Source organism: Chiloscyllium plagiosum, unplaced genomic scaffold, assembly GCF_037043375.1.
Source record: "Chiloscyllium plagiosum isolate Xiang-an unplaced genomic scaffold, Cpla_swu_hap1 HiC_scaffold_4, whole genome shotgun sequence".
NCBI classification, from domain to species: Eukaryota; Metazoa; Chordata; class Chondrichthyes; order Orectolobiformes; family Hemiscylliidae; genus Chiloscyllium; species Chiloscyllium plagiosum.
Window position 1 is genome coordinate 104334962 of NW_028270142.1, and position 21710 is coordinate 104356671.

Genomic DNA, 21710 nt, shown 5'->3' on the forward strand with positions numbered 1-21710 from the left:
ATTTCTTTTCATGCTTGTGTTTGATGGATAAATATTCATCAAAACTCAAAAAGTAACTTTCCTGCTCAACTTTGCGTAGTTTCCTCAAATATTTACACCTACCTGAGAGGGCAAACAGGATCTCAGTTTAATGTCTTAATTAGAAATCATTGGGGGAAATTGCGACCTACCCATGATTGAATGCCGAATAAGTAGCCATCGTTAATTGTTATTACCAAGGCGTTAGATGGGAAGTTTGGAGCTGACCTAAGAACTGGAGGTCTCCTTAATATTTCAATAATAATCAGTTGAAAATTATGAAGGCAGTACGTGGATAATTACTATCACTGAAAATCCTTTGAAGAAGTTAAATGATCTCACAAGGTCAGTAAAGCTAAATATGATGGCAGAAAGCTGCTACTCATCTATTGTTAACATTCAAGGTGTATGTCATAACAATAAACATGTTGTTATATCCAGTGTGAATTAAGTTTAGAGACTTCTTCACAACTAAGCAATAAAGTCTGTGCTTGTAGAATCGTGTAATGCATATAACTCCTTCAAGCAATATTTCTTGCTATGAATATTCTATGAGACATTTCCAATAATTATGAAATAAACATGTCTGAGCTTGAAAATGACAAGCTGGTGCACAATTCCCACAAATGACAAGTTTCAGGGAAAATTACAATTGGTTTCACTGAGCCCAGTTTCAGACCTCACTTAGAGGTAGCTTTCTTAATTAAAAGATAATAGGGTCGACCCCTTTTCCTGAAGATCTCACAAATAATAATAGAAAAACTGGCTTATCAATCTGTTGTAGCTGGTATTGGCTCGGGCTTTATGAAAACACCTTGTCTTTGAATAACTGTACAGAAAGGGGATAGTCAGCCAATCAAGTTCAGCCTGGAACTGTGATATGAAACTTTAATTCCACCCGTGTGAGAGCAAGCTAATGTTTCGAGTCAAGATGACTCTTCATCAGAGCCGAAATGAAGTGTGGAGGGGGCAGCATTTATTCAACAGTTGGTGCGCAGAGGTGGGGGCGGGCATGTGGCAGTGGTGGGGTGTAGAATGCTAGTGGAGAAAAGATGGTGATAGTTCAGATTAAGTGAATGGAATGTGGGAAGGTGAGAATGAAGGAACAAAAGAAGAACAAAGGAGCTCCAAGACTTTCTGCCCCTCTAATGGAGGTGCACAGAGAGACAGGGAGCCCTTCAAACACATTATTGAAAGGCAGCAAGTGAGAGCAGACAGTTGTGGAGCTAACTGTCAACAACCAAGCTCCAAAGACTTGGATGTAGCACTGCAAAAAGCGAAATGGGCTCAAACGAGTAGACAAGGCCATTAAATGGATCTTCATATGTCATATCCTATCAAGTGCTCAGCCAGCATCAGCCATTTCATATTTCAGCACAACCCAACATACTAACAATCTCTACTGATCACAATTCGCACCCAACATTCACGGACTCCAATGCATTCCTATGCACTTAGAGCAGCTGCAAACCTCTCACACACATATCTCACAGGGTTTCATGCTCACAGCTATTCAAACATGGCAGCCACATTATTCAAAAAGGGATTTCACAACCTCAACTGACAAACTTTCCTCCTTGTTGCAGGACAAAATGATGCACATATGGAGGCAGCAAAAGGATATGTACAATTATATATCCTAAACCCTGTGAAGATCCTGGAGATGCTATCCATTACTGGAACATCCAGTGGTGAATGAGTTGCTAATGGCAGAGCTGAAACCATTTAATATGACAATCTCCTCTTATGTAAACTTCCCCACTTCCTACTTAATCCCATCCTACAATCTCTCCTGATTTAATAGCTGCGGATGATGTTAGCAAGCCCTTGGTACTTTTCTCCCTCCTTGTACCACTACCCTTTCTTGCAGAATGCAGTTGTAACTAGTATTGAGAGCAATTTTGAGCCCCATACCTCAGGGAAAATGTATGGACACTGGAGCAGCTCCAGAGGAGATTCACGAGAATGATCCCAGGAATTAAAGTCTTATATGAGGAATCTGGGACTATATTCAATGGAGTTTTGAAGGATGAGGAGGGATCTTATTGAAGCTTTCAGAATATTTAACAGCCTGGGCAGCGTGGACATAAGGAAGATGTTTCCATTGGCAGGAGAGATGAGAACATGAGGGCACAGCCTTAGAATAAAGGGAATATCTTTTAGAACAAACATGAGGAGAAACATCTTTAGGCAGAGACTGGTGAATCTGTGTAATTCATCACCACAGAAGACTGGAGGCCTAGTCATTGAGTATATTTAAAACAGAGAAGATAAGTTTTTGATTGCCAAGGGGATCAAAGGTTACAGGGAGAAAGCGGGAAAATGGGGGATGAAAAGCCTATCAGCCATGATTGAATGGCAGAGCAGACTTGATTGGCTGAATGGCCTACTTTCTACTCCTATGTCTAATGGTCTTAAATGTTAGCAAGTCCCCTGGATCCAATTGCTTGAATTCTAGGGTCTTAGTGGCACTGATTGCTAAGGTAATGGATGCATTCGTTGAAAGCTTCTGAAATTCCTGAGATTCTGGAAAGATTTCAGTGGATTTAAAAAGTGCAGATGTAACACTACTAATAAAGAAAGGATGGAGACAGAAATCAGGAAAATACAGAACAGTTAAAATAATATCTTTGCCACTGAGAAAATGCTAGAATATTGTTAATGAGATAGAGCAGGACATTTAGAAAATCATAGTACAATCAGACAGCGTGAACGTAGTTTTGTGAAGGAAAAATCAAGCTTGATAAGGATAGAACAAACAGCATAGAATCAAAGGAAACCAGTGGGTGTAGTCTATTTGATTTTCCAAATGTTATTTGCTAAGTGCCACATAAAAGGTTTCTATACAGGAGGTTATGGTAGTGGTGTTGATACAGGAGTAAGAATAGAGTATTGCCCAACCAGCAGGAAATAGTAAGTCCAGATAAATGCATCATTTTCAGATTGCCTACCTGTAAGTAATGGTGTGTCGTAGGGGTCAATTGTGGGGCCACAACTATTTTAAGCTATCTTAATGACTTAGGTGAAGGAAGCAACTACATTGCAGCCAATTTTGATGGTCATACAAATCCAAGCGGGGAGGTAAGTTGTGAAGAAGATACAAAGGCCTGATTTTTATTTCCAAGTTGGATGTGCAGAGTTAGAAGAAATTAATTCAAGAACAGAATGGACATGGCAAGTAGTTCTGCAGATACCATAGATAGAAAATATATTCAAAAAGGATATGCAGATTCTGTGGACCAAGAGTTTAAATCACAAGGGTGGCATGAGCACCCTCCTCATAGCTCTTTTGGTTTTTCATGACAGCAGATTATTGTTAACAGAGGAAGTCTTCAATTTGGTAGCAGGTCAATTGGAATTAGATTTTTCTTTAATTATGAACTTTGAAAGTCTTTTAGTGCTTTGTTTTCCCACTTACAGAGAGAGAGGGAGACTTGTCTTGGCTTGTAGGCTTTTTGGAAATCTGAGTGCAATTTACTTTCCACAACTTAATGATAACAATGGTTACTAGGTAGTTTTTAACCCAAAGGAACGAGGTGCCCTCTAGTCTGATAGGAGAATAAAATCTAGCTTCTCCAAAAGTTACATGACTTTATGTAACCACACACTTCCATTTTTTCCTTTGAGTTGGTTAAAAAAAAGTACATTCTCTGCATCACAGCAAATTATTGAAGCTTTCATTTTCCGGGCTCCAATGAAGTATATGTAGTTTTTACAACATTTTGGAAGGCCCTGACACCTCTTGACAGATTGACACTTGTTAACACTATGTAGACAATTCTTGACAAGTCTTTACATTTGTAGACACTCATGATACTTCTTAACATGTCGACACCTGTTGTACCCTTTGTAATGTTAAATAGTACCAAGCAATGTATGCTTGCTTTATGTATAATCTTCTCCACAGCTAACAGTCTCAAAGGAGACCTAAAAATCACCCAAAGGAGCTCTGTTTCACTCCCCTGCCCCTCTCCCAGAGTATATCTGATGGTCATCCTACCAAATAATCCCTCTTCCTAATTCTAATCCCTGTAAGTTATTCAGGGGAATTATTTTTAGGCAAACCTCAACTCTCCAAAAGGGTATCCTGGATACTCAAAAGAAATAAACTGAGGGTAAACCTCTTCTCTTCTCTGGTCTAGCTTCCACACTGTGTTCCAAACACTTGGGACTCCAAAATCCAATTTCAGTGGAGACAGATGGTCACTTAATTAGCTAGCTGTCTCGAGGAATGGGGCAAGCCCAAAATAAGCCCATCTGACAATCTCGCCTTAGTGGAAATTAGAAATTCTGGATGCAAAGGCAGGTCTTAGACTCTTTATATTTTCTGATGTTTCAGTGAGTTCTGGCAAACATTGAGGCTGAAGAGTCTGAAAAGGGATATTGATTTGTTGAGGGGCAAGGCAAAAAATTAACAGATGGGGTATTATGTGGGAAGATGTGAGGTTGGTCAGTTTGTGAGGAAGAGTAAAATGCTCATCATAATTTAAATGGAAAGAGGTTGCAGGATGCTGCAGTACAGAACAACTTGAGAGTCTTTGTACACGTGTCACAAAATGTTTGCACACAATACAGCAAGTAATTAGGAAGCCAAATGGAAACTTGCCTGTTTGTATAAGCTGAATGAAATACAAACCTAGGCAAGTCTTATTGCAACTGGACTAGGCTTTGTTGAGACCTCATCTAGTGTACAATGTACAATTTGGCCTCCTTACTTCAGACAAAATCACAGATGTGATATGGCAGAGGAGGCCAATTAGACTTTCAGAGAGCATTGGGAAACTCACCCCGGCGTGGCAAGGAGAATGGGGCCTACTGAAAAGCTGGCAGACATTTGGAACTTAATCTTCAAAGGGAACATAAACTGAACATGTTTCAGTTAAGTTAGTCATTGGAGAAGTACATTTTATCTTGTCTTTAGTGTATTAGTTGTGTTTAATAATGTTTAGTCTATGTTAATTTTAGTTTGTTTACTACATACAATGAGCAAGTAAAATACGATGGAGATCACCTGTTATAGGATTGCACCAACAGTGGAGAAATAAATCAATGAGCAATAAATACCTTTAAAAAACCATTTTAAATAACACTGATCAATGATTCTTCATGCTGCTTAATGTGTCAGTTGTGCAACATAAGGCGTTGCCTGGAGCATGAAACTCCAAGATGTCAATGGTGGTGTCAATTCATTTACAAGGAACTGGTATAAAGCTGAAAACAAGAAATGCTGGAGAACACAGCGGGTCAAACAACATCCATGGAGAGAGAGTAAGCTAATGTTTTGAGTCCACACTGCACTTCAACTTTGATGAAGAGTCACCTGGTGTACCCTAGAACTCTGTGGGAAGGAAGTGATCCTGGGCCCCTAGCTGAGATATTTGTATCATCAATAGCCACAGGTGATGTGCAGGAAGACTGGAGGTTGGCTAAAGTGGTGCCACAATTTAAGAAAATCCAGGGAAGTCAGTCAGCCTGACATCAGTGGTGGGCAAGTTGTTAGAGGGAATCCTGAGGGAGAGGATTTACATGTTTTTGGAAAGGCAAGGACTGATTATGGACAGTTTACATGACTTTGTGCATGGGAAATCACTAACTTGATTCAGTTTTTTGAAGAAATAATGACGAGATTGATGAGACCAGAGCAGTGTATGTGATCTCTATTGACTTCAGTAAGGCATTCTACAAGGTTCTCTGTGGGAGATTGGTTAGCAAGATTAGATCTCACTGAATACAGGCAGAATTAACCTTTTGAACACAAAACTAACATGAAGGTAGAAGACAAAGGGTGATGGTGGAGGGTGGTTTTTCAGACTGGAGACCTGTGACCAGCAGTGTGTCACAAGGATCGGTGCTGGGACCTTGTTATCTAAATGATTTAAATGTGAACATAGGAGGTATAGTTAGTAAGTTTGCAGAAGACATCAAAATTGGAGGTTACCTCAGAATATGACCAGATCTTGACCAGATGGCCCAATAGGCCAAGGAGTTTAATTTAGATAAATGTGAGGTGCTGCATATTGGAAAAGCAAAACAGGGCAGGACTTATACACTTAATAGCAAGGTCCTGTGGAGTGTTACTGAACAAAGAGACCTTGGAGTGCAAGTTCATAGTTCCTTGAAAGCAGAGACGCAAATAGACAGTATAGCGCAGAAGGCATTTGGTAAGCTTGCCTTTATTGGTCAGAACACTGAGTATAGGAGTTGGGAGGTCATGTTGTGACTGTACAGGATATTTGTTAGGCCAGTTTTGGAATACTGTGTGCAATTCTGGTCTCCCTGTTATAGGAAGGATGGTGTGAAACTTGAAAGGATTCAGAAAAGATTTACAAGGATGTTGCTGAAGTTGGAAGATTTGAGCTGTAGGGACAGGTTGAATACACTGGATCTATTTTTCCTGGAGCGTCGGAGACTGAGTGGTGACCTTATAGAGGTTTATAAAATCATGAGTGGCATGGATAGATTGAATAGCCAAGGTCTTTTCCCCAGGGTTTGGGAGTCCAAAACGAGAGGGCATAGGTTTAAAGTGAGAGAAGAAAGATTTAAAAGGGATATAAGGGTATTTTTTTCATGCAGAGGGTGATGCACGTGTAAAATGAGTTACCAAAGGAAGTTGTGGAAGCTGGTATAATTAGAGCATTTAAAAGGCACCTGGATGGGGATATGAATAGGAAGGGTTTAGAGGGATATGGGCCAAGTGCTGGCAAATGGGACTAGATTAATTTAGGATATCTGATTGGCATGAGCCAGTTAGACAGAAGGGTCTGTTTCCATGCTGTACAATTCTGTGACTCTACGACTCTATTTAGACTCGAAATATTAGCTTGCTCTCTCTCAGGGATGGTGTCTGACCTGCTGTGATCTCCAACATTTGTTGTTTTCAATACAGATTCCAGCACCTGCAGTATTTTGCTCCTACTGGTATTGGGGCAGTAGGGGAATGAATTGAGTGAGTTAAGAAAGAGAGAGAGCTGAATTTTGAATGATCTCAAGTTCCCATAGGGTAGAATGTGGCAAGCAAGTAGAAGTGCATTGGAATAGTCTTCAGGTATGAGGGTTTCAGCTGCAGATGAACTGGGACAACAGGAGGTTGGGCAATGTTACAGAGGTGGAAATAGGCACGGATATAAGGTCAGAAGCTCACCTCCAAATCACATGTGACACCAAGGTTACAAGCAATGAGGCTTAACCCCAGATTGTTGCCAAGGAGAAAGATGGAGTTGGTTGCTATGAAACTGAGGTTGGAACCACTTCAACAAGAAGGTACTCACTCAACCGCTCCTTAATCAAGATTTGGCTGAGCGCTCAACCGAAGAATCATATTTAACTCAAATGTTAACTGTTTCTCTTTCCACAGATGTTGCCAGATCTGCTGAGTATTTCAAGCATTTTCTGTATTTCCTACTTGAACGTTTTACAAGGACTGGCATTGTGTATGGCATATTAATCCACTCTAATGAATATCCTATCTGTCTTTTTTGTTTCTGCTTTCATTAATTTATAATTTGCTGTCCATTAGGAAATTAAGGCCTTATGCCCCAGTACTGTACTTCTGAAAAAGAAGGACATAACAATCCTTCACAGAATTGCGACAGTGCAAAAGAGGCCATTTGGCTCATCTTGTCTGCACCAGTTCTATTGCCAATCTCCTTCCTTTTCCCCATATCTTTGCACATCAATTGTATCCAAATAATCATCCAATGCCCTCTTGAATGCCTCAATTAAACCTGCCTCCACCATCTTTCCAGGCAGTGCATTTCACCCCTTAACTACTCACTGAGGGAAAGCATTTTTTCTTACATTACCTTTGATTCATTTGCACATCACTTTAAGCAAAGTAAAAATGAAGTTTTTGATGCCACTACCACAATATAGAGTGGATATTAGTATGAAGTTCGGGTCACACCTGCAATTGCTAATTTGAAAATTTCTGTCATGATCACAGAGAGAAATATGGTATAAGAACTTGTATGATTGGTAACAGATTGAGGGGATGACCTAGTGGCATTATTGCTGAACTATTAATCCAGAGACCTGGGCAATATTCTAGGGACCTGATTTTGAATCCACTAAAAATAGTGAAATAAGAATCAGGGATGACTATAAAACTGATGTCATTTGCTAGAAAAAAAAATCATCGGCTTAACTAATGTCCCTTGAAGGAAACTGTCATCCTTACCCTGCCTGGATTACATGTGACTCCAGACCCATAAGCAATGTTGTTGACTCTCATTGGCCCTCTGGATGGGCATTAAATGATGGCCTAGCCAGCGATGCTCTCTTCCCATGAATGAATATTAAAAAAACATGGGCAACACAATAATCATGGTGACTTCAATCTACATATGGACTGGATAAAACAAATGAGAAGTAAAGTTGTGGAGGATAAGTTTCTGGAATATGTTTTGTTTGGTCTTCCAGAGGAGCACGTTGAGGAACTGACTGGAAGGCAGGATATTTTAGACTATTATTAAGTTCTGGAAAAATGCAAGTATTGTAAAAGAACCTTTAGAGTTGAATGACACAATGTGATAGAATTTTACATTATGTATAAAAGAGACGTAGTTCACTCTGAAGCAAGGATGTAAAATTTGATGAAGGGAAATTCTGAAGGCATGAGGCACAATTGACTGAGCTGAATTGGGAGAATTCATTAAAAGGCATGATTTGTGTATAGGCAATTAGCAGTCTTTAAATAATTACATGGCTTACAGCAACTGTACATTCCTTTGAGGTACAAACATTCAAAAAGATCAGTTAACAGTAACTGACAAAGGAAGTTAAGATTTGCATAATATTTAAAAATTAAGTGGTCAGAAATAGTAATAAATCTGAGGATTAGGAAGTATTTTTAAATACAGCAAAGGACATCCTTGGAAAAGAAAAGGGAAGTGAGAATAGGATAGCAATGAAATTTAACAAAACAACATTAAAACAGATTTTTAAAACTTTAGCATGTGCGCAGAAAGGAAATGTTGGCTAAGACAAATGGGGAATCCATTTCAGGCAGTGTCAGGAGAGTTTAGAATACTAATTGATCTCAAAACAGTAACTCCATCTCACACTTAGGGCTTGAAGCTAAGATGTGAAGGTGAGCATGGGTGTGAATGTTCAAGAATATTGAGAAATTAAAAATGCAATGAAGAAAATGAGTTAAACTGCAATGTATAGAAGCAATGCACACACAACTATATTCATGATCTGGAGATGCCGGTGTTGGACTGGGGTGTACAAAGTTAAAAATCACACAACACCAGGTTATAGTCCAACAGGTTTAATTGGAAGCACACTAGCTTTCAGAGCGTCGCTCCTTCATCAGGTAATTCATCAATCACCTGGTGAAGGAGCAGCGTTCCGAAAACTAGTGTGCTTCCAATTAAACCTGTTGGACCTGGTTTTGTGTGATTTTGAGCTATATTCACCTAACTATTGCATCACAGAGGTACTCATTACCTCTAGAGTACTTTGAAGTGTTCTGATATGTGAAAAGTAATACATAAATGCAGATCTTTATCAAGTTATTTGAAGAATGTGGGAGTTGAAGCATGCTGAACAATCATCCAATGGAAAGGTAAGGGTTAGGGACAAAATTCAGGATGGCACTGAGAGGGAAACTCAATGTACTGCTTAAAACAAAAAAAATTCTAAACAGGTTGTAAAGATATGGAAACTAAGTCAGAGAGAATGCCAATTAATTATAGGACAATAACAGAGAGATGAGTCAAATTAGGTGGGCAGTTGACAAACCTTTAGCAAACATTCTAATAGATTTTCCACCTGTTAATAAATCCAGTATTTGATAAAATACCTATTGACCATAAATGGAAATATAACTGCAATAAAGGTTTGGACTACCAGTCCTCAAGGAAGAAGTTTCAAATTTTTGAAAAGTTTGGATACTGAGTAAGAAGGAACAATAATACAGTTTGACTTAATTCTGGCATTATGTTTGAGGAATGAAACAATGAGGACTAATGTAGGGAAATCAAAATGTTTAACAGTGAAAATATTGAGTTTTGAGGAGAAATTTCCAATCAACAACAGGAATTGGGAGGGTGGTGATTTCAACTTAATCAGGTGACTTACCCACCAATGCCCCTCTACCACCATTACAACCCCCCCAACCCCCTCCAGATCCTGTGAGCTTCGATTTTAACCAGTTTTCACCTTCTGAGTGGGTGACTAAAGCATATACCTGAAGCAATACACATTTCTCTTTTCATATGAGGATCAGGGTACAATGATGTCAGGGGGTTTTGATTACAATTTTAACTCCAGACTGAGTGAGGAAGCCATTACAGTTTGTCCTGCCATTTGAAATCAAATAATAAACTAATGGCAGACGAAGGCATTAATTTAATAGCTTCCCTTTGTGCGGGCAGGGGGAGCTACCTAGGTCCTCTTAAGATTTTCAAATGTTTGTGGGGGCAAAAAGAGGATTGGATGCACCTTGCAAATAATATGCCCAGATGTCATGCCTATGTCCCAACATTAGCAATACAACACAATACAATGCAATACAATTCAAACTGAAGGCCAAGAGTTGGGACATTGGAATCTGCTCATCCTCAGGTTAAGTTCCATGAGGAGATTGTTCATGAGACAGGAAGGATGAGAAGGCAATTTTCAATTTGTGAATACATTGTTTATGTTGAAAAAGTTTAGAACCAGAGGATTTTGTTCCATATTGAATGCCAAACCTCACAATTAGTCATTTGGCCGCTCTCGCATACGGTGAAGTTGCTGCACTTTGAAGGTGCTGCCTTTTCTCTTCTGCAAAGCAGCAACATCGGCCCTATCAAGGCTGACATCAACCTTTCTGTTGCACCCACTCCCCCTACCCCATAATGCTCAGTACCGCTAACTGGCACCAAGCTTACTGCCAGCTCAATTAGAGCATTTGCCTTTTAAAACTGTATCCCACCAGCAATGCAGATGTTGTGTCGTGTTGGGACCCAGGGTTTTCGAATCGAACTGAGAAGTCAAGACCCAAGTCCCCACATTTACCTGGAAACTACTGGACACTCATTAAAATACATCTATTTCTCTGCAGGGTCTTTGCATCCTTCTCATAACTTGCTTTCTTGTCGAGCTTCATATTATCAGAAGACATGGATACAACACAATTGGTCACATTATCCAGATCATTGGATCACTAATAATAGAGGGCCCAACACTGTCACAGTCTACCATCCTGAAAATGACCCTCTTTCTGAGTTCTGAAGAAGTCATTTCGAACTTGAAAGACTAACTCTGTTTCCCTATCCACAGCTGCTGCCTGACTGATGAGTTTCCCCACCTTTCTCTGTGTCTACCTCCTCATTATCCTCCCTGTTTGTCAAATCCTCAAAGAGTCTAATAAGTTTGTCAAACACTATTTTCCTTTCACAAAACAATGTTGATATTGCCTGGTTGTATTTTCTAATTGTTCAGAATGTTATTGAGCATTTTCCCAAAGACAGACTTTAGACTAACTGGCTTACATTTTGTCTCTTCCTTCTTTTTAACAGCAGCTTTACATTTTGCTGCTTTTCAATACATTGAGACTTTCCCAGAACCTCTGAAATGTTGGAAGGTTACAGCTAATGTGTACCCTATCTTTTATTTGAAGATCCTACAGTGTAGGCCATTAGGGGGCATGTTAGCTTTAATTTCCATTAGTTTGCCCATTTTGTTATTCTTTAGTGCAAATGATTGTTCGAAGTTCATCCATTTTCCTCCTAATTTTCTCCTACTTCTGACTGTTTTTTATAACTTCTTCTGTGAAAGCAGATACTAAGTACTTATTCAAACTCTCAGCCTTTCCTTCATTTCCCAATATAAACTCCCCAGTTTCAGGAACTTTAAGGAATGTTTAGCTATTCTCAATTCCTTTTAGCTTGGAGAAGAATTTACTGACTGTTTCTTTTCCTTGATAATTTTCTCTCATATTCAAGCACTCCCTCTTCATTTATTTTTTAAGACATCCTTCGTTGGATTCTAAACTTTCCCAATCTTCTGGGCTACTATTAATTTTTATAACTGTTTCTTCCAATTTGACACCACCCTTAACCTATTTAGGTCAATGGTCTCTCCTTCAGGTAGAGTCTTCCTTCCTTAATGGAATATATGGTTTTGAGAGTTAGAAATGTTTCCTTAAATGTCTACCATGTGCTGCACTGTTAGCTTCCCTTTTAAACTATTTTCCCAATACTCTTTGACAAACTCTATCTTCATACCCTTATAATTTATTTTATTTAAGTTTAAGGCATTTGCATTTCTCACTCCCAAACAGAATGCAAAGTTTTCAGCTAGGATCACTCTTGCCTAGAGGATTCATTACTATGAAGGCTTTAATTAATCTTGTCTTATCACACATTATCAGATACAAAATAACCAGTTCCTTGTTAGGTTCAAGACTGTATTGTTCTATTAATATCTGTCCTCCTGTTTCATTCATTGACTAATTGTTTTATCTTTATTTAATTTATTATTAATATTAATTTGTGAAAAAGCCCCTTGCAAAGACCTATTTCTGAATGTAATAGGTGTATAGGTCAAATTATTTATGAGAGGTGTCACCTCTTTTGAAACTTGTTTTTTTTTGTACGGCATATGTAAGTAAGTTTCCAGCTTCAACTGCGCAGCAAGTTTTCCAATAATTTTCTTCCAATAAGATCCTTCCAATAAATTCAATGCTTAATAAAGTGCCTACTAGCCCTTGCTTCATTAAGCACAATTAAAAGTGATGTAAGCAGTCTTAAAACGGAATTAGTGTCAACTTGTAGCTGGTGGTCCTATAAGATATTTCTACTGCCAATTGTTAAACTGCTGAAATTTTAAATTATTCCCTCAGGCAAACTGTTTCTCAGTTGCCGCCTTCCTGTAACTGAACAAAGAGATCTGTCTCTAAACTCAAATTCCAGTTAAGCAATCTGTTCCTGTCTCCCAGTATTGAAGGTGTGGCAAAAGATAATTTGGTAAATATTTGTGCAAGAAACATTCATGAGAGTATCAGAAACAGGGCACTGGCCATCTCACTTTGTTAATAAGATCCTGAGAACATTAGAACAACTCATACTTAACTTCACTTACACTCAATGAAAATCATTCTGCCAATCAACTGTACAATTCAACTCACATAAAGACATCATTAATTGTTCATTAATAATATAAATTATAAAATAAAACTGACACAGCATGAAAACTTACCACTGCGAGAATAAGCAACAACAGTTTATCATTGTTTTGGTATTTGGATGCCTTCATGATGTCTGAGTATCTGTAACATGGACACAAATTAATAACAAAATTGTTAATTGCAACAATTGCGTGGTAAAAGAACTTTCCATATTCCATCAGGAAAATTTAAATCACTTTATATAACACATGTAGGATTTTTTGGCTAGTATTTCACTGCTTGAAAAAATATTGGGGAAGGTTTCCATTTCCATCTGATAGGACAGATAACAGCCTCTTTATAAAATTAACCTGATTGTCATTCCACTGAAATAAATGGAAAGGAAATCAAGAATGTTCTGCAAAGAGTATATAATTATCCTGCCAGATTACCAGCCAGGCGCTAAAGAAAGCATGTCTAACCTATTATTAAACTACAAATCATATTAAGCAATATAGAACTTAAATATAACTCCTCATGTATACAAAATGCCTTACAACTGAGAGGTGAACAAACATGTATTGAAGGTGCTTTGGGCATAAACAATGTTACAAGAGGAAAGGTTAGAGATAATGAAAGGCTTTTGAAGATGGACAGAGATACAAGTCGAAACATTTAAGAAGAGATGTGAAGCGTGATGATGTCATGAGGCCAAAGACTCTGCCACTTAAAGTAGAGATGGGCATGGGCGCAAACATACATCTGAAGCAATTGTAGAAATAAATTAGAATTAGATCATATCTTATAAAATAAGACTGGCATTTGGGTTCAACAGATGGCAATGTGGACTAATAAATCAGTTATGCAGGTGAAGTATAAGTATAGAGACATAAGCAAGAGTGGAAAGAGTCAAGGTCCTGAAATTTGGCTGTTCCAACTTTTGGGCACATGCTTGAGACAAAGAGTATTCCTGATGTCTGAATGGTGAAGCTTTAGGCCCATAATTATTTGAGGTTCCGGCTTTTATGTTAGAATTAAAGCAATCTTAGAGGAAAACAGTAAGACAATATCAGGCTACAGCTGATGGAATTCAGGTGAATTGGTCTAAGGTTTCAGGCTGGGATTCAGGCCCTGATCAAATTTAGACTGGAAATGGGGATCTGTAAAATGACAGGGGCACTTTCTGAAGTTGATTGAGGATTCAATAGACCTGCAATTGAGAAAGGCTCTACAATCAGCTCGATCTTTCTTGACTGACAGGTGATTTGAATGGATTGATCCCCGGCCAGTGATGCGAGCTCCAACCACTGGTTGCTTCATGGTAAACTGACTCTAGAGACAAGACCTCAATATGTGCAAAAGGCAAGAAGTTTGCTTGAAGGTATGGATAAAGCATGTCGTTTCTTTGTCCTTTCCCAATGTGGTGGATTGTGCAACATTGACTTAGGAGCAGAACTCGGCTACTCGGTCCTTCGAGCATGGTCTGTCATTCAATAAGACCATGGCTTATTTGGCTGTGTCCGCAACAGCACTGTGCTGTCTCTCTATCATAACCCTTTGCTTCTATCAAAAATCTATCCAACTCTGTCTTGAGAAAATTTAATGGCCAGCATCCACTGCTCTCCATGGAAAAAAACGTTCTATAGACCAACAATTATTTAATAGAAGAAAAGTTATCGTCATTGATTCTTTCTCTTATAAGGCAGATCTCCTCAACTGTGTTTCGAGTTCTAGTCTTCTCACAAGGGGAAATATCCATCTGGGTTTCTACCCTATCGGGTCCCCTCAGAACCTTATAAGTTCCAGTAAATTTGTGCACATATTTCACTTCTGCCATGTTTGGGAGTTAGTGTGCAAGTTAGCTACTGCAAATAGTTGTTCACTGAACATATAGACCAATATATCTTCAGGCCTCACATTCCCATCAACTCCACAATTTCATTTATATTTTATCCACAATGTTTGATTTACTATTGAAAACAGTAAATTAACACACAAATATATTATGTTTAACATTGGTATCAGATATAGTAAACAACTAGCATTGTGTTAAAAGTTGAAACCCTATCTCAAGGAACCATCACTCTCTGTAAATTGCTTGCCCTGCTTTCACTTCTGTTTGCTAAGACATTATTAAAGTACTTGCCTTGTAACTCCTAGCTATTTCATCACAAGCAAGGAAAGCAGTCAGCCAGAATTCACTTTTGTGGTATGGATTCCGCAGAACTATGCAAGATACCATCATGCAACAGGACACAGCACTGGTAGTCATGCCATAGGTAAGCAGGATCTACTGGCAGGGCCTCCTAACAAAAGTAGAATTTGCCTCTTCAATTAAACCTAACTAAATGACAATAACAGATTCCTGTGTATACAAATCAGACAAATATAGGATTATTGCCCAACGCCTTAATTTTTCAATTAGATCTGCATAAACATGGTAGCAGTGAGGTATATATAAAATTATACACATGCAAACAAAAGTAATGTCACATTTGAATGTTTCTACATTATCTGAGTTAAAGCATAACAAATGAGTATATATTTTGTTAAGATTAGATTTTGGAAAATAAATAATAGAAAACCTGTTTTATTTTCATCTTTTAATTTCTACAATTAGTTTTCCTTCTTTTCTTTAGACATCTTGATGCACATGAATTCCCAATAGCAATGACAGTTTGGAGACCTTACTTCTCAATCATTATGAATACTGCTCCTTAAATTACTATGCAGTGTTATATAATGAGGACAGCCTCATGTTGGTTTCTTTGGGTGGGATTGAAGCTCCATATTTAAATCTGCGATGGGAGGAAGCTTACTTTTCTCTCTTTGCAAATTGACTTATGAAATGGCTAGAATTTATGGAATGATTTGCTTTTATAGAGAAGAATAATTTGGATTCTTTCAAATAAAAGTCTCTTCACTTTTTTATTATCTTTTCCTGACAATGTACCAAAATCAAGAACTCTCTGACTGTAGCAGCTCTGCACTCAATCAAAAAACAAAGATTATGTCACCTCCACCTGCACTGTCTATTTCAGAGGCCTATGCATGGCTGAAGTTAATCATTACTAGATGTTAAGCCATACTTTATTTCTTTTTCATGAAATCAATCCCATTTTTGTTGGCAATGTTTTACACGCAAATGGAACTAACAAATTCCTGAAAATCTGCTTAATATTTAAACTCTGGGCTTTTTTGAAAGGCATTTAAAAACAGCGATTAAAAGCACAGAAACTATAAAATTTCAAATAATCTGTAGCTTGGAAATTATGCTGCGATATTGTCCAAACACAGATTAGCTTTGTGTTCAATGTTTGTACAATCTCTTCCATCTGCTATTTTACAGGAGATAGTAACCTGTTTATTTTTGTCATACAATACCATACAGAAAAATAACCAGGCTTATTTGTTTTTTTTAAACACCTAAAAAGCATAGCAACCTTTCTAAAAATTCAAATTTTACATATGAGGTACATTTACTATGATAATAAAGAATGGTTCTTGATATATAAGGGCAGTAGAAGCTGTCATCATTTATAAATGCATGTTTTATAAGAATCCATACAGAAGCATAGCAAACAAGTTTCTACAAACCTGTTGGACCTGATTGTAACAGACTGTATTAATCGGGTGGGTCTCAATAACAACCTGAGACAGTCACCATTTTTACATTAACAAGAGCTGGTTAACAATTCTTTTTCTTTCAAAACAGCCCCTCAATCATCAATTGGATAAAGAAAACTTCAATCAGCACCTGAACAAAAATACAAATTGGTCACAAGACTGTATTGAGCTGATTTTCTTCATACACAGATTATTGAAGATTTCACTGAGACAAATTGGTGAAATGATTACATTTTGCAGTATGTTTCCACACTATTAAATAAAGTTATTTTAAGACATGTTGCTTAAATCCAAAACAGAAACTTTTCTACATATGTTAGGTTGTAGTCTAAGCTTGCCACCAATTGTCAATTGCATAACATTAACCAAGAACTACGCCCTTTTGAAAAGTCTTCACCTTGCTAAAAGGTTGTGCTTCTCTGTAAGTTTGATTGCTGCCTTACTTTAAATCTTAAATCTTCAAGCTACACACAAACAGCAGCTGCAACTTATAAACTAAATATTCAGTTACCTGTCAATCAGATTGTTCACTTTTGCTCTATTTCCTGTGGTTTAGAGACTAAACGTAACAAAATAAAACCTGATTCAAAATAGGCGTTGGCAAACTTTAACCGTCACTTTATTGCAGCTAATGATTTGCTCAGTCCATACCTGATAAAGTACAATTGGTGTACTTTAACAAATAAAGTGGAAAGATCCCTCCTTCAACTGGTTTCGGTGATGTACAAAGGTGCAGAAACAGCAGTCTACAGTTTTGTCAAACCCCACAATAAAACTATCAAGACACGCCCCTTTGCTATAATCATTTGAATTTCTGTACTGCTTAACAATTTCCAACTCTACACTGTTGCACAATTTGCATTGCCCATTTACTCCCAAGATGAGCAAGCCTGTTTCTTTTTCAAATAAGCCAGTTTATTTTCTTTTCAGTGGAAAATCTTCCCATTTCATTTTTAGAAAAATAATTTAACTTGCTTTAATCTTTTTAAAACATAATATCCTACCTATCGACTGTTAATGAAAATCATCGCATTCAATGTCAGCAGTAGTCTTGGTTAGAGTGGACAGCTTCAGTAGCAATGAGATGCCTCCATTCCAACTGTCAATGTCCCTTCTTAGTCTGAAATCCTGGGATCTGCAAAACCAAAATACGTTGGGCAGGCACCTGAGTCATCATCATGGGCCTACCTGATGGGTAGTTATTGGGTGTCTGAGTTAGATAGGAAGTAGCAAAAGTTCTGTTGAAGAAAACGTGCTGCTCGAGCTTAATGGAACATTATTGAGCTGAAAGTATCTCTAGGAGTGGGACTGAGTGGAAAAGGAATGAAAATTTTAATCTATCTTAATTAGTTATTATACTTTATGATGTCAAATTGAAGACTGGAACATGGCTTTTTCATCAGGTTACTGCGTGAAGAGAATCTTTGATCAGTTGTTGTCCAGTTCGTATTCTGTAAGTGACCTCAAGATAGTGAAGCTTTGTGATCAGTCCACTTTGAGCATAAATGTCAAAACATGTGGTATGCTATATTTCTATGATTTTTTAATGTCTTTATTCTTTTGTGTGATGTGAGCTGCACTGGTAAGACCCACTCTTGTTGCCCAATCTTAAATGCCTTGAGCTGAGTAACGTTGTGGACCATTTCAGAGGGTGGTTAGGCATTAAACATTGCTGTTGGTGTTGATCTGTGAGTGGGCCCAACTGGGTAAAGATGATGGCACTTGCTTCTCTAAAAGACATTAGTGAACCAGATATTTGTTTACACTAATCGATAGTCACCTTTACTGAAACTTGTTTTATCTTCCAGATTTATTCATTGAATTCAAATGTCACCACCTGTTGTAGTGGGATTTGAACATATGAACCTATCAAATTGAATCAAAGATAGGACATTTGACTCTTCAAACCTGCTCTACCATTCAATATAATTATGACTGATCTGTTTATGTTTAAAATTTCATTTTACATCTACTCCCAATAACCTTTGATTCCCTTATCTAATAAGAATCTATCCAACACTCCCTTAAAAATACTAATTGACCCCACCTCCCTGACCTTCTGAGGCAGAGTTCCAAAGCTGAACAACTCTCAGAGCAAAAGATAATGTCTCCTAGTTCTCCTTTTCCTGTTCACCTTGCTAAAATCATTCAGAATATCATACATTTAAATCAAATCAACACTCAATCTTCTAAACTCTTGTGGAAACAAGCCCAGTCTGTCCAATCTATTCTCATTCCAGATATCAATGTAATGAACCTCCTCTGAAACACTTCCAATACATTTACATCTTTCTTTTAAAAAAGAGGAGACTAAAATGTACACAGCATTCAAGATGTGTTGTTGGCAAGTGTAATACATAGCTGAAGCATAACATCCTCAATTTCTTTCATAATAAAGAATAATATCATCAATCTTCTTGATTGCAGTAATCTAGCAAAGAACATAAAAATGGACTGTAAAAGTTTCTTTAGATGTATAAAAAAGAAACAACTAGCTAAATCAAAATTAGGTCCATTACAGGCAAAGTCAGGGGAATCTATAACCTTGAGGCAGATTCAATTGAGGCATTCAAGAGAACATTGGATGATTATTTGGGTAGAAGTGATGTGCAGGGATATGAAGAAAAGGTTGTAGATTGTCACTGGGGAATAGAATCAATACAGGCACAATGGGCTGAATGGCCTACTTCTGCACCACAACAATGCTGTGATTACATGCATGTATCTGCATTCTAACCTTTGTGACATGTAGTTCCCTATGCACCATGGAATTCCACCATTGTTCTTCATTTAAGTGACGCCCATGCTTTTATTCTTCCAGGCATTGTGAAGAACTTCACATTTTCTACGTTATAATCACTCTGCCAGATGTTTGCCCACCCTCTCAACCAATCCATTTCTGATGACTTCACAGCATACCTTACTAGCTATCTTTATATTGCACGTGAATTTCACTCCATGCCTTCACTTCTGTTATCCAATCATTGATGTAAGTTGTAAAACAATGAGACTCCACTCATCACATCAAAGTAAAAATTCTGCAGATGCTAGAAATCTGAAATGAAAAGAGGAAATGCTGGAGAAACTCAGCAGAACAGGCAGCATCTGTGGAGAAACAAACAAAGTGCTACTGGTCATGAACAATTTTTTATTACAAGCTCCCATCAACTCCCTTCCCAGCCATGTCTTGTTTGAGTCATGCTGGTTTTGCTTTCAGCAGAACAGAACCATTTTCTCCTTACCTCACCAATCCTTTATAATTACAGTGGCGCCTCGGAATCCAAATTTAGTTCGTTCCAGGAGGCTGTTCGGATTGCGAAAAGTTTGGATTCCGAAACTATTTTCCCCATAAGAAATAATGGAAAGTGAATTAATCCATTTCTGGACCCAAAAAAAAACATTTTCAAGACACTTTTAATAAAAGCAAGAAATAAATGTACTAACATGAAAATAACTTCATTTACCTTAGTGAGGAGTGCTAATGGTGAATGCACTTATTTGCTCCACTGCTATTCTTGGTTGCAATGGCACAACGGTGATAATTAAAAAAAGCAGCACAAATCATGAGGTAAACTAGTGATGGACACACGAGAGATGCTTTCACGACTACTTCCAGGGATAAACTGAACAAACAATGTGCGACCTGAACAGTACGTGATGTTCAGATTCTGAAAATGTGTTCGGATTTTAGCGCAAAATTTTCTCGAAATAATTGTTAGGATTCCGATTTGTTCGAACAATAGGGCGTTCGCATTCCAGGGTCACCACTGTATTTTATTTCTCTATTTCGCCTTCACCTATTGAGGCCTGTCAAAGTGGCTGCAATAGCAGTAATTCTATTTGATTAGGAGGTTTTTAGAACACGGCAAAGGAAGACCAGGAAACTGATAAGAAAAGGGAGAATGGAATATTAAAACAATCTTGCAAAAGACTCAAAAGCCGGTTGTAAAAAGCTTTTATAGATATATTAAAATGATTGACTTTGCTAAGACAAGTGTGAATCTGTCACAGGCAGTATCAGGTGAATGTGTAATGGGAAGTAGAGAATTGTGCAGAGAAGTTAAATAATTACTTTGCGCCTGTTTTCACTGAAGAAGATACCAGAAACCTCTCAGACCTAGAAATCCAAGTGTCCTGCAAGATTAAATAGTTGAAGGAAATTAGCAAAAAGATCAAGATTGTACTGGAGAAATTAATAGAACTGAAAGTTAAATCCCTAGGATCTAGTCTACATCCCAGAGTGTTGAAAGTGGTGGCTGGAAAAGGGTAAGGAGGACAGGAGAGAGTAAAAGGGGAAAACCATATGGAAAAGAATGGAATACTGTAAAAAAACAGAACACAGTAGAGAATAAGCTTGGACGTGAGTAGGCTAAGAGAGCAAGGAGTAGTGCTTAAAATTCATCTGAGGAAATAGATAGTGCGACATAGGCAATTCAACCCCAGAAACATAGAAAGGGAATAATCAGCAGTTACTGAAGGAGCAGTTGTTATCTGTGTTGGGCAAGATGGTCATGCTACATGACCCTAGACCATAGGTTAGCTATGTATAGGTATACAGAATGTGGAAGATAGACTGTGAAATCAGATTAGCACTGTGTGGGAACAGGGAAACAGAGGGTCTGGTGGAAACATGAAAAACAAAATTGGGAGCTGACAAGTAAATAATTGACATGGTACATAATTTATACCAAAGCTTCATGAAAACATCTTGACACAAAAATATGTAATCATGTTTTTTTGAGCCGGAAATGAAAGTGTCCCTGAGCTTGATTTAGAGACATCTCCTGCATATATATGATAAAAACATGAGTAAATTTACATTGCTACTAAGTAAGTAAGTTAGCTCACTGAGCTGGAAGGTTTGTTTGCAGACATTTCGTTACCTTGACTAGGTAACTTCATCAGTGAGAGTCTCCAGTGAAGCGCTGGTGGTATGTCCCCACTCTCTATTTATAGATCTTGGTTTCTT

The 21710-nt window shown here is 37.9% G+C and overlaps 2 protein-coding genes across 6 annotated transcripts in view; one reads left to right on the top strand and one right to left on the bottom strand.

Annotated features, from left to right (window-relative positions):
• Positions 1-17492, bottom strand: part of cdh17 (cadherin 17, LI cadherin (liver-intestine)) — a 97745-nt gene extending 80253 nt beyond the window's left edge. The window contains exons 1-2 of one of the 5 annotated variants that reach the window (XM_087986533.1): positions 17393-17492; positions 13207-13276 (exon numbers count right to left, since the gene is read on the bottom strand). In XM_087986533.1, the coding sequence (XP_087842659.1) occupies positions 13207-13263 (57 nt within the window). In that variant the 5' untranslated portion in view covers positions 13264-13276; positions 17393-17492. The other 4 variants (XM_087986534.1, XM_087986537.1, XM_087986535.1 and 1 more) reach the window with 4 other exon arrangements.
• The window catches only part of rnf41l (ring finger protein 41, like), a 389670-nt gene that overhangs the window by 29744 nt on the left and 338216 nt on the right, over positions 1-21710 (top strand). The gene's annotated exons all lie outside the window — the stretch shown is intronic.